This window comes from Euphorbia lathyris, chromosome 7 (genome assembly GCF_963576675.1).
Source record: "Euphorbia lathyris chromosome 7, ddEupLath1.1, whole genome shotgun sequence".
Lineage (NCBI taxonomy): Eukaryota > Viridiplantae > Streptophyta > Magnoliopsida > Malpighiales > Euphorbiaceae > Euphorbia > Euphorbia lathyris.
The window spans coordinates 1,684,214-1,700,379 of record NC_088916.1 but is presented as its reverse complement, the minus strand read 5'-3'; the positions used below and the strand labels follow the sequence as shown (position 1 = coordinate 1,700,379).

General features: G+C 34.3%; 1 protein-coding gene across 1 annotated transcript; it reads right to left on the bottom strand.

Moving 5' to 3' along the window:
• Positions 1–288: 288 nt before the first annotated feature.
• LOC136200890 (uncharacterized) lies at positions 289–15,778 on the bottom strand. The gene is made up of 17 exons (XM_065991396.1): positions 15,390–15,778; positions 14,945–15,010; positions 14,341–14,856; positions 13,535–13,633; positions 13,394–13,446; positions 12,479–12,536; positions 12,105–12,187; positions 10,557–10,634; positions 8,453–8,532; positions 7,758–7,954; positions 7,105–7,179; positions 6,557–6,597; positions 6,368–6,473; positions 4,766–4,848; positions 3,654–3,727; positions 1,765–1,876; positions 289–445 (listed from the first exon to the last, which is right to left on the bottom strand). Coding segments are annotated over exons 1-17 (1,869 nt in total). The 5' UTR covers positions 15,537–15,778; the 3' UTR covers positions 289–444.
• Positions 15,779–16,166: the final 388 nt, after the last annotated feature.

Below are 16,166 nucleotides of genomic sequence, written 5' to 3'. Positions count from 1 at the left end.
CTCGTCTTACTTTTTCACTCCAAACACTAACTTCTAGTAGCAACTAGCGACTAACAACATCAATAAATATATCAAAATCTGAATCAACCATTCCTTCTCTTTATCTCCTAAAGAGATAAAGTACAAAATAGCCCTATGATTATTGAAAGAGTGCGAATTTAACTTCCAAGTATAAAACAGTGTAATTTTAACCCTGACATTTACCGGACATTGCAATTTCAAACCTTACTAACAGAAAAAGATGAGGTTTTTTTTTTCCTTTCAACAAAAGATGTGCAATTATAGTGAGACTTGAAATTGCATCATTTGATAAACTTTAAATTGCAATGTATAAATACATGAAGATTAAATTCGCTCTTCCCGATAACAATCGGACTAAATTTATACGGTTCTCTGTCCTCGATAAGATGCCAATTTGTATAGTTGTTCCTTATCATTGCAAGTTCTGCAGGGCCAAAAGTTTTACTTAGTAGCAGACAAAAATGATAGTGTTAAACAAATGGGGGGATAAATTACAAATTTAGCCTTTACGTACAAAACAATGTCTTAAAAATCCTCGAGCTTTATCATTTACTACCATAAAAAGTCTCTTTAAAAGTAAACGATTTCAGAATAACGAATGACAATCTAAGGCCCCATTTGTTTGCTAGAAAATATTATGTTAAAAAATATTGGGTAAGAGAAGTTTATTTTGTTGGAAATAAGAAGAAGTGGTGGATTCCTATTGTTTTAAAAAAGGTAAGAAGAAACAAAGTGTGTTTCCAAAAGGCTTAAGAAAATGTTTCTCTTTTCAAAACGGTAAAACATTTTCCTAACGTTCTTCGTATATTTTTCTGTTGACTAACCTTTTGTTGACTTATTTTTCTAAGCAAATAAACACCGGAAAATCTAGAAAATATCATATCTGTGTATCAAAAAAATAAAGTGTATGAGATTGTTTATCATATCTAGATTTTCAGCTCTAAATACCCACTTTCTCTCTTCTAACCAAATAATACTTAAACAATCTCAAAACAAAAAAATTCAAGAATTAAAGTTACTTAAAGTATCATTTCTAATCTGCTCTATAATAGAGTGTTACCTATTACTGGTAGGGCTGTAGACGGGGCGGGACGAGAATTGCATTAACCATCCCCGACTACTGATCTATCGGGGATCCCCGTCCCCATCCCCGAATTACAAATGGGGAAATTTTGGCTACCATCCCGCAGAGAATCTCCATCCCCATTTAAGTACGTAAAAAATTAACTAAACAATTACAAACAAAGATTCAAAGCATAAAATAAAAACAAGTCCAAAATAAATTAATAATATATGTATATTTTTTTCGTTTTTTTTCTATATTCGGATATTTAGTTGGGGATCCCCCTTGGGGACATCTAGGGACGGGGATGGGGACGGAGACGGGGATAGGACACTTATAACCATCCCCGCCCCGTCCCCGACTGTCGGAGACAATATACAAACCATCCCCGCCCCATGAGGATCCCGAACAGGGATTCTCCGTCCCCATCGGGGCGGGTCTCCAACGGGGATAGAGAATCCCCAACTAATTGACAGCCCTAATTATTGGAGTGTCAAAGGTTAATAGATTTTTATGTTAATAAAAGGTAAAGTTCATGGATTTTTATATCCGGTTTTAAAGATAATGGATGATAAGAAAGTAAGACCTAAGTTAAGGGACCGTCTATATAATTTACCTCAGTTAATGTAATCAATCAGTAAAATCAGAATGAAAGAAAAAAATGCAGAATGTAAGCTTACCAAGTTGGCGCTCTAACTGAGTCATAGACTTCAATATATTTCCCAGCTGTTCTATTCCAACTATTATCAATTTCGATTACCTTCTTCACAATGCCATTCCACTCATCTGCTTCTGCAATATATTCAAAATTAGATTACTCACACTATTATTATTTTCATTGCAATCCATATTAGCGTAAATTACACCCATGGCCACTGAACTTTACCCATTTTAACATTGTGGCGGTATGGCCACTGAACTTTACACTTTTTAAAGTCGGTGGCTACTCAACTTTAACTAACTCCTCAAAATGACCGTTAACAACCTCAAAATAAAAATATTCAAGAATTAAAGTTCTCCAGAACGACATTTACCATGAAACAACATTTTTAATTTTCCAAAATCACATTTTTTTGGAGCTTTTTCTCTTTAAAAATTCAATCTCTCTCCTAACCTAAATGACTTCAAAATGAAAATTTTCAAGAATTAAAGTTCTTTAGAATTCATTAACTCTTCGAATTATTTATTTTGCGGTCGTCAACGGTCGTTTTGAGGTGTTGAATGGCCACCGGTGTTAAAAAGTGTAAAGTGCAGTGGCCATTATGTTAAAATTGGTAAAGTCCAGTGGCCATGGGTGTAATTTACCCATTCATATTATATACAAGTATGTGGAATAATACGGTAATCCATTTTGACAGTCTTATTCAAAATATATAAAAGTGATTTTATAAGAATGAATAGATTAGCATGTTTTCGCCAATTGCCACGAGTCCAATCCAGCCTACGTTATATTCACATGGGGATTGGGTCAGGTTAAAGGAACTTATTCCTAAATTTAGTCCAATTCCTCCAACTAATATATATATTTATATTGAAAACATAAATTAAAATTAAAATTAAATTATAATTATCAACAATAAAATGCAACAAACTAAAATTTAGGATTAGTTCAACAAAACTCAACCAACATAAAACTTGGTTTAAAAAACTAATTAGCTCCTGAGCTTATTAAATGTCTCGTTAGCCTTCTGAACTTGCTTAAAGTGATAAAAAAAAAAAAGGGCGGCCCTGTCGTACTACGCGTCCCCGCTGAGCGAGGGTCCGGGGAGGGGTTCCACCACAAGGGTGTACTGGGGGCAAGCCTTCCGCTGCCAATTTATTTGGCAAGAGGCCGCTTCTAAGACTCGAACCCGTGACCTCTTGGTCACACGACAACAACGTTTACCGTTGCGCCAAAGCTCGCCCTCAACTTGCTTAAAGTGATATGAAGAGAAAATTTGGACAAATTGAAAGGTACGTCACTTTAAACAAGTTTAGATTATATCATGAGTCTCTGAACTTGTTAATTGTTTTTCCTTTTTTTGTCTTTTTGTTAATTGTCTTTCCCTTTTTTGTTTATTTATATTATATCAGGAGTCTCTGAACTTGGTCTCTAAAAAACCGATTGGCTACCTAAACTTACAAAATGTCTCATTAGAGGGCTAATAAACCACTCTAAGCAAGTTCAGGAGGTCAATAAGTTACTTTAAACAAATTCAAGTGACCAATAGGTCACTTTAAGGAAGTTCAGAAAGCTAATAAGACATTTTGTAAGTTTAGGTAGCCAATCGGTTTTTTGAGGCCAAGTTCAGAGACTCCTGATATAATGTAAATAAACAAAAAAAGGGGAAAACAATTAACAAAAAGATAAAAAATTGAATGGAGGTAATATATATATATAAGGTTGGCCCTGGTTGAGCTTTGGACTTGGAGACAAATCTTTAACTGAACCTATTTTATATGCAGTTTTGACTGGGTTTGAACTGGACTAGGCCGATTATTAAATATGCATGTCCAAATTCAACCTATGAAAAGCGATATAGCGAAATGGGATGAACAGGTCTAAATGTAGAGATCGACTAGTACTAACTTTCTCTGTAGTAAGCAAATGCACGGTCTAGAGCACAATTCAAGGATTCTTCATCAATTCCTTCAAAAACAAACCTGAAACAGATCATAGCATTTCAATCAATTCAATCAATGAAGCTGAAGCAGTTGGAAAACTTGATATGCAAAAGATGAATATGGAATATGAATGCATGTGAATGTAATGAGAAATTATGCAGGCGCACCAAGTCATCCGTGCACCAGACCAATAGTTTGATGCTATGTTATATATTTCAGGGTTTAGCGTCTAGAATTTTTTTTATAAATAATTAACTTAGTATTAAATTATTAGTCCGACATATGGTAAAATTTCTCCGGCATGTAATCTTTCGGTTGACCACTTTAAAAACACCAAGGCCAGGGCAATTTGCTCTCCTTACAGTGAAGATAATTCACGCCATGTACCCTGTTTGATAACACAAAAACCACTTAATTGAATAGTTTAAGCACTTATTTATTTTAAGAGTGTTTGATAATACATTTTTCAACCACTTAAAAGAATTAATTAAGTTAACAATCAATTATCAAAATAAGTTAAAATAGTTAACTTAAAATTTAAGTTAACATTATAAGTAATATTTACATTCGGTATTTATTTTTTATATTTATCGAACAGTTGTATTATTTAATATTTAAAATTCAATACTTATTTTATCAATACTTAATTTTCAGTTTTATCAATAATGACAATAACCAACCAAAGCTTCATAGGTAGATTAAGACAACTTCAAAGATCAGTATTTTCTCATATCTATTAACCTAAGGTTGATCATAACTACCCAAGTAGCCTCCTAAACTTGACCTAAAAAGCTGATCGGCTCCAGAACTTACAAATTGTCTCGTTGGTCATCTGAACTTGCTTATAGTAATCTATTGATCCTTTGAACTTGTTTAAAGTAATACACATTTCAATTTTGTCTAAATCTTCTCTAATTCTTCTACGTGGACTTAGGGGGTTAGTCATGTCACTTTAAGTTCAGTGACAATCAGTTTTTTGGAAGAAAAAAAAATACATGATGAATATAGACTGAAGAATTCATGTATGCAAGACATTAAGATAGGGTGAATAAAATCCAAATTAGAAATCAATAATACCCATTAGCTATCTCACTGTTTTGCTGGTCATCTATATCGAAAACAGTGTCTGCAAGGCCACCAGTTTTTCTGACCACCGGTACCTGAAATTATCATTATGATTTAAACACTTTAACTACCTTGTTTAGGCATTCCCTAAAATCTACTCCTCATGTCATGTTTATTCGCAGGTAAATTACATTCATGGCCCCTCAACTTTGCCATTATTTACTTTACGGTTCTTGAATTTCGAAACCAAAGTTTCTAATCATTTTTACTGATGAGCAAGTCAAAATGACTGATGACGACTCCAAAATAGAAAAGTCCAAGAATTAAAGTTGTTTAGGATCACATTTCCTATGAAACCACCATTTTCGACCAAATCACTATTTTCGGAGCTTTATCTCTTTAAACAACCAGTTTCTCCCTCCTAACTAACCCACACCTAAATGACTTCAAAACAAAAAGGTTCAAGAATTAAAGTTGCTTAGAAACAATGGAGGGTTAGCTGATATTGGAGTGGTCATCTTAGCTTGCTCGGTAAAAGGGACCATAGTAAAGTGTAAAGTTCAGGTAAACGCAAAGTTGAGGGTATGGATTTAATGTTACCAAATTTATTAATGATGCTGGTAACAAATTTCATATAAATGAAGCCTTAGAAACTGCATATTCAAATTTTGTCTTGCAATATTCTACCAAAATAACAAATGTTTAGCACAACATAAGCAAGAATAGCTTAGCACTACAATTTAAGTATTACCACTAAAAGTCATGGTTTAGATGTGTTATAGGATTTCTAGGCAGCAATCAAAGGATTAGTATATTTGTATACTTCCAATCGTCATTCTTGTATATATATGTATTTATGTTAAGTTTAATATATTCATGTAGTCTCTTAAATTACATGGTATCCTATGTATTACATGGTATTTGACATTGTATCAGAGCCTAATTGAGCTTCTGAGTTTCAGTTCATGTTTTGGTTGTCTGAGTTCGGAGTTTCTCAGATTGAATTTGTTTCTTTTCCTATCATGTTTTTGGTCTGCCCTAAAGAGCAGTCACTTTTGGGTTTGCCACAGCGAGCAATCACTCACGGGTCTGCATAGGGAGCAATCAGTTTTGGGTTTGTCTTAGAGATCAACCACTTCCGGGTCTGCCCAAGAGAGCAGCCACTCTTCTGGAGTTGTGTTTTTGTCTCACCACATCTCAACTTCCGGTCACTTCTTCTGGTCTGTCTCTCTATTTTTAGTGATAACCTCCAGTTATTTCAACTAGTTGTGTTTTTACTAAAGCTTTGCCGGGTTATCTTTATCTGTAACGAATTGGATATGATTGGTATCTATGCTCCTACTTGAGGGGAAGTGTTATAGTATGAACAAATGTGAACATAGTTAGTTGTCATAGAAGATTTTCAGGCAGCAATCAAAGGAGCAATTATAGGGATTAGTAAATTTGTCCACTTCCTATCATGGTTCTTGTATATATGTATGTATCTTAAGTTTAATATATTCATGTAGTCTCCTAGATTACATGGTATCCCATGTATTCCTGTATATTACATGGTCTTTTACAAGATGATAAGACGAACAGGTTGTAAAGTCACATGTAGTTGTTCATACATACCGCACCATATCGCATTCCAATCATTTGGGAAAGTCCACATGGTTCATATATAGAAGGAACTAATACTACGTCTGCTGCAGCATAAAGCATGTGAGAGAGCTCTTCACTGCACGAAAATAATAACAATCAGCAACTAACTGAATGTCCACAATTGTCATCTCAGGATAATAGATTCAGACTATTTCTTACCTGTACATTAATAGAATACGGATGCTTGAACCTTGATTATGCTACAACATAGAAAGATAAGCAAGCTTTCATTAACATGCAACGATTCTAAAGGGAATATGGAACACCAATGAGATAAATTCAGATGATATTAAAAAGACAAAAATGAAATCAGTCACTTGAATTATTGAATATAGCTTCTGAATCAAAAGTGGCTACTAGCAAATTGAAAGATAAATGTAGAAGTTTCACCAGATGAGGAACAGCCATTAATTAGGACTGGTCCTAACCTTAAATTAAGAGATTGAAAAATGAGACTCCTGAATGAATCATTAACATCTGAAGCACAAGTTTCTTTAAACAGAAAACATGTAAAGACCTCCTCTAAACCTACCGGTATTGGATTCGATATTTAATATTTAGAAGAAAGAAAAAGATTATTTGATGTTAAACAACTGTTGAATTAAAGTTGTATTTGGCTAATTTGAAGCACCAGCTTAAGGCATAATGCAAGAAATGGAAGAAATATTAGAGTATAATCTATTAGCCATTTAACCATGACCTCATACCATATCTGCAAGGCGCTTGAATTCTCCATCAACCCGGCTATCTGGAGCTTTTCCAAGGATAACCATCTGCCCACCCTATAAATTGTCTCCAATAACAAAAAAAAAAGAAACATCAAATCCACATATAGCTTTGTATGTGGTGCTAGAACATCATCAATATGCAAAAGAGTTTCTACTAGTAACTATTGTGATAGACACTGGCACATCCACAGCCTAATACCGAATAATGAACAGGAAGTAAATAAACAACTCGTCTTCAGACAACAAACTTCAATTGGAAGACTTGATGGTTCAGGAAAAGATGCAAGCCTACTGCACACTATGGTCTGCTTGGTTTTTAGTTGAAAACTTCCCAAGTTGAAAACTTTCTTCAGTGTAGGAAGTCTCAATCATAAGCAACCTCATCCAACATCCCTTTTGTTGCAACTATTCAAAAAGATTACTCATTCTGTTTTTAGAGTAATTTGGTGAAGCAAGGGAGAGGTTCTTTAGGAGAATGAAAATAACTACAGAAATGAGAAGAGAACTTGAGAAAACACTCTGAACACAACATAGCATGCCGTAAAATCTCTAGAACATGAAAGAGGAAAAGGATGAGGGAGATGGGAAGAAATGATAGGAAATACTTAGAAGATGGGCAATGGTGAACTTACAAGTTGTTCAACATGCTTAATTGCATGCCTTATCAAATGAAGACCTTTCTGAGGAACTAGTCTACTAATACAAACAACCAAGGGAATCTTACGCGCTTCATCCAACACATAACTACCAGAAACAAAGCTTCCAGAGGCCAAACCAAGTCCTCTTTGTACATAGTATTTGCAAATCTTCTTACCCTCAATATCTTGAGCTGCCAAAAAAAAAACAGAAGTAAATACTGGACGAAATCCGGCAAATTTATTTACGCTAACAGTGTAAACTTGATGAAACTTTAAGAAGTCATGAATAATAAAAAAGATATACATACTACGGCAAGGCTATATATGCATCTAAAACTATTGTGTCACTATGCATTTATATTAAATGAAACAACAAATTTGCGTTGCTAAAACTCTGGTTTAGCCTGCACCTTATACCATAAATGACCAACCGAGGAAAATTGTCAAGCATATTAATAACAAGTAAACCAGAAAGTATGATACACACAAGTAATTTGTAGTACAAACATCAGAATTGTGCTAGAGAAAGTAAGGTGATTTCAAATTAACTGATAAAAGCATTTCTTATTAAGGAAACATAAGAAACTTCTAAGTTGATTGATTTGTGCTGCAAATTGGGAAATTATGCATAATTTTGAATCCAGGAATAATAATGATCACGATTTGCAAATAAGTATGTAAAATGTTACCATTAAACTTGGCAGGCAAGAAAACGTCAGTAGCAGGATTCCACATTGAAGTGTCTATCCCATTCAAAATGCCAAAGTACCTAGAAAATTCCATGGCATCAGATTAATAAATAGACAATATAAGACCTTGCAAAAAAATAAACCAGGAAAAAAGAATTCAAGTATAATCCTAAGAACAAAGCAATTAGATGACATAAGTACAGATGCATAACAAAAATTGTCAGATGTCAGAACTACTTCAAAGTAGATAATCAAAATTTATGCATGACATATTCTATACCAACCATCTAGCATGATTCATGATTTAAATCAAATGATTCAATTCAGCTCCCTGCTAATGTAAAACACAAATGTATGCAACTCTATCTAAAAGTGAGAGTTCAAAGAGAATTTTTAGAAATATTAATAAAAAGCTATTCTCAGGTCTTACTTATCAGCTTAAGCTTTTAAGTCAATCAGTTCCCTGACATTGTATCAGAGTCTCTTGGACTAAGCGCTCAAGGGCAAATCCTAACCACTCTATTTGTTATGAAATTTCAAAATATGGTAAAATGGGCATTTGTTGCTCACACTTCAAGCCTATAAACACAGGCTTAACTCACCCCAAAAGTTACCTCAAAGGAGGAGGATTGTTTCACATATATAAGGAGTCATAAAGTTCCCTAATTGAGCAATGTTGGATATCTAACACACACACCCTAATGCCATCTGGAGCGTAAAACAAATATTCATGGGTGAGCCAACCTTGAATACAAGGCTCTGATACCATGTAAACAAAATCCTAACTCACCCCAAAAGGCAACTCAAAGAGGAGGATTACTTCACATATCTAAGAAGCCATATAGTTCTCTAGTTAAGCAATGTGGGAGATATAACACAAAGCTCAAGGAGTATTTATGTGTGGCGTGTGTAAGAGATATTAATAAAAAGTAACTTTTTACCCTTACTTATCAGCTTAATAAATCAATCAAATTTGACCAATTCATTTCTCATCCGGTCAATTCAAAACTAAAATGTAAATTTCAAATTGACCTTTCCACCAAGTAATATAATTTCAGCTTAATGCCAGATAAGAACTGAGACCTAGTAATCATTACAGAATATTTCTAAGATGGGAAGGCGAGTTATTAAGCAAAGTTGAGGGTGGATTGCATTCAACTAGGTAATGGGAATGCCAAGCTTTTTCATAATTCAGCTGAAGTTAGGATGGCTACCAGTAGAATTCTGATCTTAAAATTGGAGAATGGAGATGTAGCTTCAGATGAAAAAGAGATTACTGAGGCTACGTTGAGATTCTATACTAATTTTCTGGGGAAACCATATAAAACAGGCAGAGTATAAGGTACATGTTTGAATAGTAGATGTCTTATTTCACATGGAAGAAACTGATGCATTTTGTGAAGAAATAAGAGATGGGGAAATCGAAGAAACCAAGTAGACGTAGGCCTGCCCTTACCTAAACCTTTTGTAACCAAAAAAAAAAAAAAAAAACCCAGCGTTGCATGGTTCCAATAATTTTTTATTGAAAAAAAATGTTGGCTTACTATGTCGCATGATGTGTGTGCTGCAGCGAAGGAAAGCTTTAGCAACAACAAACTTTTGAGGAATTTCAACATCACGGGCCTTAAATTCTTTCCCAGGATTTTGAGAGAGTTTGAAGAGGTTAGGCCTGAAAGTGAATGATGATAAGAGCTTCATATATATATATATATATATATATATATATATTCTTGTGGTGATTTTGATGAATGTCAGCCGCGAATTCTTCTTCAATGGGTGAAGTTTAGAAAACGTAAGCTTCCCGTTATGCATCTAGGGATGCCTTGGCTATTCAGAAAGCTGTCTAAAGCAGACTGCGAGATTCTGATTAATAGAATCAGAGAGTAAGAATGGATTCTTGGACAACAAAATTTCTTTCATTTGCAAGCAGATTGCTATTGCTGTACTTTATACATCAATGGGACTTCTAATCTAGTATTTACATGGTATCAGAAAAGAAAAAGCTCTAACTACATAAAATAGAAATTACTACCTTAAAACTGTAACTTAAAATATATATTGCTAACTATGCATAGATATAGATTGTAAAATTGCTTGAACATACTTGTCACGTTGTGTTATCAAGGTGCTGGCCAACCATCCAGAGCAGAGTGTTTCCTTAAGATATGTTGGAGACACTGTACTGAGAAATGAAAGGAGAACTGGTCACTTTGATACGAAACAGATACAAAAGCTGATGCGTCGATACCACTGCAGTATGCTCATGTACACAGTTTTAGTGGTTATGACACGGAAAATCAGGGTCTGCACAGAAGAAAATCATCCACAACTATTTTCTTAATTGATGGTTGAACACATGGGAGATCATCAGCTATACAGAGAAATTATAGGTTCCATCTTATGTATATTTGCAATAGTTTCACCCATGACACTGAGCATATGTAACCCGTAATATGTTATGAAAGAAATCTACATCTCCATCCGTAATAGCAACATATAGCAAAATATTTAAACAAACTTTTCCGGACAAAAAAACCCTGAAGTATATGTTGACACTATTATTGTATTTGAGGGAATTATAATCCTTACATAGTATGTTAGTGACTCTTGTATACAAATAGATTCCATACATTTAAGTTTCTAAAATTAATAAGATTTCCCTGCTCTGTAAACTCTGTTGTCTTCTAACATTATTCAGAGCAGGTTCTACCCTAAGCCTGTATAGGTACGATAAACCAAACTGGATACCAAGTCCCAATTCAGAACTATCTTCCACTTCATTGAATCCTGATGGCGATTCTATTGATTTGCCAACTTTCTTGTAAACAAAGGTAAGTGCTCTTGCACTCAACATTCCATTGCTAAAGTTTTCTCTTTCAATCACCTCGGTTCTATATTTCATCCTTTAGTCCTTCTTTTGTCTTCTGCTTCTATTTCAAGGAATTACCAAGATGCTTTCGTAGTCTAATTGGACAAAGGCTACATAGGAAGCTACATAAGCTCTTCTTACTAGAAGTATGTGGGATTTAGGACCATTACCTGAAGGGATTCATTAAATTGGATGTATAACTTATAAGTGACTAGAATAAAATGCAGCTGGTGGAATGCCCATCTATACAAGTGAAGGCATCCAACCACCTAATTGCCTTTCATATGAGTTTAAGCGAGTTTGCATGATGTCAACTCTGAAATTATGCATCCTTGATCTCCCAATAGGCCACTAAAATTTCAAAGCAGGAGAATTAAATATAGGAGTCTTGAATTAGGTCTCAAATTTATCTCAATTGAAGCTCAATTGAAGGCGGCCCAAATAAAAAATCCTGCAGTTAGTCTTGATGTTGATGAATTAAGGATTCATCATAAAAATCATGGTTTTCAGTAGCATCTCTTTCCAGCTAAAGTGTATCTTTTTTCTTTCAATTTTAGTATCATTTCGACAATCCAAGATGTCAATTTGAAACTTTGAATTTTGACCACAGATCACAATTCATGACATTTAATTATGTCGAAACTTCTGCAAAATGACAGGACCTTTTCAAACTTTCAGAAAATATATTGGAAATGACTTTCTTGTGGATATTTTGAATTTTCCCCTACCACACAAAATACACAGCATCCACAGAATAACCATGAAAACTGTGGAAGTACTTACACTGCAGCATTGCTGTATACTATTCCACCTTTCAATAAACTTAATCTCTCAGGATTGTGGCCAATGGTGCGATCATCAATTGCCTGCGACATTAAGAAATATTAACGTTTAGTCATTGGCAGTGGTGATTCAGAAAATAACTCCCAGACTAAAAAAACCCAGAGACAATTATTTGTTATGGAGTTCACTCCAGGTCACAAAGAACGCTATGAAGATTAAAAAAAAAAAAAAACAAAGAAAGAAACGCCTCTTTAGCATGAACTGTAATCCATACTTTCAGAAATTTACATGGCATCTATAGAGCTAGATGATGAAGATAAACAATATCCGAGTATAATAAAGCAATGTATTAGTATATGCTGTCTAATACTCACTTTTTCTGCAGTTGCATACACAGAACCATTTAGACCACACTTGCTTAGCTGCTCTTGCCTATGAATGCAAATAAATCCATGGTTATTGAAAGAATGAATTTCTTTGCTAATGCACTACCAAGAAGATTTTGTGGAGTTGGCATCATAAACTGCCTTTTGAATACTAGAAAAGTACTGCCATTTTGAAATTCAAAATAGAGGCAAATTGAGCTGATCTTGTGACAGTGACAGTGACAGTACAGTCATACATTATTTTAACAAAAAAGCACTCTTGTCATTCTTCAACTATAGTCCATAGTTTCAGTTTCAGGATGTAAAAAATTAGCCTGCATGTTAAAAGTCAAATGATAACTCTTGGTTTTTCCAATAACATCACCAATCAATGTAATTGCAGTTGAGTAGAATAACGTTCAAATTCTAGAATTGCCGTACATAAATCCATAATGCAATTGTAACATTCACAAAAAACACCATGAAGAAAAACTGTTATTATAAGAAAATGAAAGCAATCAGCATTACACATACATAATGTATTAGGCTTCATAAATCCAAGTTCCATGTGTGAGAAAGTAAACTTCAAAATAGCATTTCATAAAAATATTAATGCGTATTAAGGACAGGAGAGTGAACGCGATACATTTTTAACACTAACCTCGCAATCAAAAGTCTAGTATAACTAAAATGCCATTTGGTGTTGTAGTAACTCATTGTTACAAAAGCAGAAACAAAAACTTAAAGATGGTTACAAGGTTAACGCATAAATCATATATGCCTTTTATTTTTTTTGGCCTGTGGCACTATAATATAATCCTTATTGATTAGCGCATAATCTGCAGGTAACATGTGCACATAAGAGAACAAATAGCAATTAGCATGACATTATTGTGGAAATAAGAGAAGAGAAACTAAACATACCGACACTCTCCATAGTGCTCCATATTGTGTATGGTCAAAACTATTCGTGGCTTCTACAAATATAAACACAATATAAAAAAAAATGACACAGAACAGTCGCTTAGCTTCTAAGAAGTATGTGCTGAGATCAAAGGGATATACCTTTAGTGAAAGATGCTGGTACATATCCCAATAAAGCAACGGCAAGGCACTTGTCTGCCACTCATGGACATGAATAATGTCGGGTTGTATTGCTGCAACCTGCTTAGATTCATTTCTTGTTAGGAATTTAAGGCAATCAAATTGAGAGCTCAAAGCTGCAATAAAATCAACCGACGAACCAAACGTCTAAAATAATATTTAACATATATAATCACAAAAGCCACATGGTTCAGATGTCACTAACTTAATCAAGTTCCTTAGTCCATTTATTTGAGGTTGAAGGGATATATATATACATATGTAAAATTTCTCCTGCAGGGTATCAAGGACCAAGGGATCAAGAAAAACTTCAAATGGAACTCGTTGAATTTCAAGTAGTTTTTAGCTTTCCACAAATGTAATAGAGAAACTAAAACCCATGATAATTTAAGTTTCTAATGCCAGATAAAGTCTAATTTCCCCCCTAAGATATTTGGAGCAGCAGCAACCCCTATCATTCAAGATAGTAAAATCTTCACCCCAAAATAGAAATCCTAGCCCTATTTTCTCTTTTTAAGGAATTCGGTTGGTTATGGTCAGCAGATTTCGGTTCATCAGTAAGTTTCGTCTTATCTACATGAAAGGGGGGAAATTGGATTAGAACGGAGTGATCATTGTGGCATTTAGAACTATAGCCGTTAAATTACTCCCCCAAATACCTTTTCCTAAAATAAAATCTTCATGTTCAAATTATACAAGTTCCACAAAGGTACAAATGTCAGTAATCACTTGGAGTCTGAGAGATTCTTATTGTAGAAGGAGCAAACCTGCATCCACTCAAGACAAGCACGGCTGAAAAACAAATATGCCTCCAACTCATTGTATGAACCACCATAAACTTGTTGGCCCTTAAAGAAATCATTCAATGGCTCAATGAATAACACAGGAATACCCGAAACTACTCCACGATAAGCATTGATCGGAATCCAATTCCCATCATGATATGAGTTATATGTTGTAATTAAGGACAAATCATTGATTTGCTGCTTGTGAATGCATTCATAAAAAGGAAGCATTATATCAACAGTATGTCCACGCAAAAGAGAAGCACGAGCAAGTCCAGTCACTACATCACCAAGTCCACCTACTTTAGCTATAGGTGCCATCTCTGCTGTAACATGAATTATGTGCATTTGATTTGAATCCTTCTCCTTCACATTATCAGTCGGAGGTTCAGTTGTCGTAGCATTCCATGAAGGAAAACTCCTCTTCCAAAATGGAATTTCATCATCAGGAGAAGGCCAAACAACTTCTTTAGATACAAAACCAGTATAACTTTCTACCTAGAAAAACATCGAAATTAAGATTCTAGAAATTCAATTTTTTATCGGAAGAAATAAAAACAAATGTCAGATGAAAACAGATGCATACCTGAGAAAGGATCGATTGAACTTTGAATTTGGAAGAACACATAGAATAGGTTGGATTTCTACTCCTCTGCAACAAAAATGTAGCGTTTGAGTTCAATAAGCACACTGGTTTACTACTGAACTTGCTTACTAATGCGATCTCCATTCTGGCTATTTCATTAATGGAAACATCTGGAGTTCTTAGGATCAGAGAATTCGATTGCTTATAGTGATCATGTATGTTTCTTAACGGGATTACAGTGATTTCATTACTTTTTCTCTGATTTTTCCAACCATAAGCAGCATTATTTTCTGCGGAATTTCATCATCAGGAGAAGGCCAAACAACTTGTTTAGATACAAAACCAGTATAACTTTCTAGTTTTTCTTCTCCTGCCTATAAAAACATCGAAATTAAGATTCTAGAATTTCAATTTTCGATCGGAAGAAATGAAAACAGATGCATACCTGAGAAAGGATCGATTGAATTTTGAGTTTGGAAGAACACGGAGAATAGGTTGGATTTCTACTCCTTTTCTGCAGCAGAAATGTAGCGTTTGAGTTCAACAAGCACACTGGTTTACTAATGAACTTGCTTACTAATGCGATCTCCATTGCGGCTATTTCATTCAAGGAAACATCTGGAGTTCTTAGTATCAGAAAACTCGATTGCTTTCAGTGATCATGTATGTTTCTTCACGGGATTACAGTGATTTCATTACTCTTTCTCTGATTTTCCAACCACTAGCAGCATTATTTTCTGGGGAAACAAACAAAAAGAAAATCTAAACTTTATTTCATTTCGTTTAAGGTTTTGTCGCCTATTAATCCTAGTAATAATTTTTCATCTTGAAAAACCTTTTCAATTATTCATGGCATGGGTCATAGTGTCACATAATAGAGTATTGGCTTAATACATCAGCAGCACATCAACCAAAAGGATTAATTAGTCCCTCAATTTTTAAAGTGTTCCGGTAGCCCCCTCAACTTACATTAAATGTTCAGTTAGCCTTTTAAATTTGCAGAAAATGTAATCAATTAATCATTTGATTGCAAAAAAAAAAAAAAAATTAAGTGCGAAAAATGTACTGTATGCATCGTAGAATGTTATTACATAATTCACGAAATATATTAAAAAAAAAGAAGTTTTTACTTGCTCAACTATAAAAACTTCTCTTTTATGACATTATAATTGCATACCCTAACTTTGATCGTTTTACTTTTCTTAAGACGGGTGCAATACAT